We start from the raw sequence: 2,749 nt of genomic DNA, 5'->3' as shown, positions 1-2,749 counted from the left end.
CACATTACCCATGGCATGGAAGAGGCTGAAAGAGGCTAAAAGTACATGTATTATTATTACCTGTTAATTAAGAACAGTAAATGCGAACCGAGGAAATAATGATGATGCTTTTCCTGTACCTACCAAGCTATCAATATACTTCCCGGCACTGCCCTAGAATGAAAACGAACCTGTATATGTGACAGGAAGACTTCTTTTCCCCACCTCACCAACACTATTTGCAAACTTTTCCTAGCTAATGACAGCCACCAGAGTCAGATGCAGTATTACTTACTTCCCAAACGACTTAAGGCGAAAAGACTTATTTTTGTAAACTGGTAACACTTTGGAGATTCAGAGGTTGCAGAAGGAACTGAAATGAGGAAACCCATATTTTCTTGCTAAAAAGCTTGCAACTCTAACACCATGAACGGTTAATGGATGGCGGTTAATGGATGTAAACTAATGAAGACATTACGTTTTTAAAACAAGTATTGTGAATTACTACAGAAAGTGATGTTTTTGTAAACCATGGCTTAATAATTTAAAAAAGAATACTCAATTCCTCTGCTTCATTCACTACATCTACATCTAAAAACTGGCAAGTTTTCCAAATGGTGGTGTGAAGTAAGAACAACAGTTCACACAGGTACCAGTTTTGGAAAAGCAGTCAATTATACAAGTGACAATTTTAACAATGGCTCGTATGGTGCAAAGTGCTGAGGTTGTAACAGAAGAACAGGTATTGCTTATTTCTGGGCTGAAGTGGGTACACAGCATCAGTTGGTGAGAATATTCCTAACGCAGTTCCATGTATAAATGTGGAAAAAATGTGCAACAGCATCAGTTGGTGAGAATATTCCTAACGCAGTTCCATGTATAAATTTGGAAAAAATGTGCAACATGTTTACATGGGAGGGATTTTCATTAAATTTTGAGAAAAATAACTATGGCACCATTTGTTCAATGAAGAAAGGTAAATGTGTCTAATCACAATCTTGGTAACTGGAAACAGTAATTGCTGTGGTAGTAAATTCTCAAAAGAAAGCCCCAAAATTCCAAAATTCTATGCTGCCACTTAAAGTGTTCTAACCAGCTCCTGAATTGCATGTTAATGATTATTTCAAAATGCAATAAATCGCTAAAATTTCAGCTAAGCAACTTTCATGAACATCTGAAATTGAGTCTTAAACTTATAACTTTAACAATACATATTGAACACTTACATTCAACTGTATAGACCATTAAATCTTGAAAAATGCTGTATAACAAAACCATAGAAATGAACATACTATGAAAATGCTCTCTGACCAATTCCACAACTGCAATAAACTGAATACTGTAAACACACAGGAAAAATCTGAGCACTGTGGAAAGAGTTTAGTTGCTTTAACAAGTCACATTTTTATGAGCTAAGATCATAGAGGCAAATGGAATTCTTAGAACATTACCTAAAAATAGATTTTTTAAAGACAGAGATCCCAATTCATTCTTATATACACATGCAAAAGTTCATCTGTCACAGACAGCAAATGCTGAATTTCTACACTGCAGTTTCTGGCAGTATCCTGCACATTTAGAATTAAAATCAACAAATGGAGAAACGTCAAATATATCGAGATGAGTTGTTCAAATTTGTGCAGGACAGAACACAGCCCCTCTGGGACTACTGCCTGTGTGCTCACTGCTGTTTCTCAAAGGCAAACACCAAGTAAATACCTAAAAAGGAAATAAATAAGAGTTTAGTTTCTCAAATGATTACAATAAATAAAACAATCTGTCTTGTTCATAATCTGGTGAAAATTCTTAGGCTCTCAAGCAGCTTCTGAAGAGGAAAATCCCCATAAATTCTAAGAGTTCCTCTATTATTTCAATCATTTTTAGGCAGACATGGGAGGGTATTTGTTTACTTTAAAACAATTATCTACTTACTATAATACTCAGTGATATAGCAGCCGATGGGAAAACCAGTTCAACAGCTCTAAAAATCAGTTTAAGGTAAGAAAAATGAAAGTATAACTAAACTAAACTAAAAGTATAACAAATTAAAATTATAAATTAAAATTTAAATTAAAAGTATAACAAAGAGAACTAGAATTAAAATATTAAAGCTATTTTATAAAACTAGAATTAAAGGAACATACATGTTAACAATTCACCCAATTACTGTGTTGTACGGCCTTGTGAGGAAAGTGAGCCAAAAGCTCCACGACAATTAATACTTAGACACTGTTTCTACTTGTGCATGTATTGGCCCCAAGAGCTCTCTCCCTGAAATAAGGCTTCCTGCTTTGACTCAAAAGACAGCTAAACGAATTCAGGATTCCTTGTTCTGAATCAAGTTGAAACCTATTAAAGGCATACCTAACTTGATTTGGCTTCACCGACTGTTTTTTTTTTTTTTTTTTTTTACAAATTGTAGGTCTGTGGCAATAGCACGTCAAGCAAGTCTACTGGCACCATTTTTCCAGCAGTACATGTTTGCTTCAGGTTTTTATATCACATTATGGTAATTCTTGCATTATTTCAAGCTTTTCCATTATTATCTGTCATGACGATCTATAATCAGTGATCTTTGCTGTTATAACTGTTTTGGTGTGCCACAAACTTTATAGAAGTGCCTTTATAAGATGGAGAACTCATAAATGTCACGTGTGCTCTGACTGCTCCACTAATTAGCTGTTCCCCCATCTCTCTCCCTCCCTCTCCTCAGCCTCTCTGTTTCTGGAGATACAACAATATTGAAATAAGGCCAGTTAATAACTCTACA

General features: G+C 35.0%; 1 protein-coding gene across 2 annotated transcripts in view; it reads right to left on the bottom strand.

The window, feature by feature from the left end:
- Positions 1-1,353: 1,353 nt before the first annotated feature.
- Positions 1,354-2,749, bottom strand: part of RNMT (RNA (guanine-7-) methyltransferase) — a 33,884-nt gene continuing 32,488 nt past the window's right edge. For both annotated transcript variants that reach the window (XM_011936644.1, XM_011936645.1), the window contains one exon: positions 1,354-1,698. In XM_011936644.1, coding sequence (XP_011792034.1) covers positions 1,661-1,698 — 38 coding nt within the window. In that variant the 3' untranslated portion in view covers positions 1,354-1,660. The remainder of the gene's footprint in view (positions 1,699-2,749) is intronic.

The sequence above is a fragment of the Colobus angolensis genome, unplaced genomic scaffold, assembly GCF_000951035.1.
Source record: "Colobus angolensis palliatus isolate OR3802 unplaced genomic scaffold, Cang.pa_1.0 Scaffold155, whole genome shotgun sequence".
Lineage (NCBI taxonomy): Eukaryota > Metazoa > Chordata > Mammalia > Primates > Cercopithecidae > Colobus > Colobus angolensis.
The sequence above is the reverse complement of the archived record's forward strand: the minus strand, read 5'-3'. Positions and strand labels throughout refer to the sequence as shown.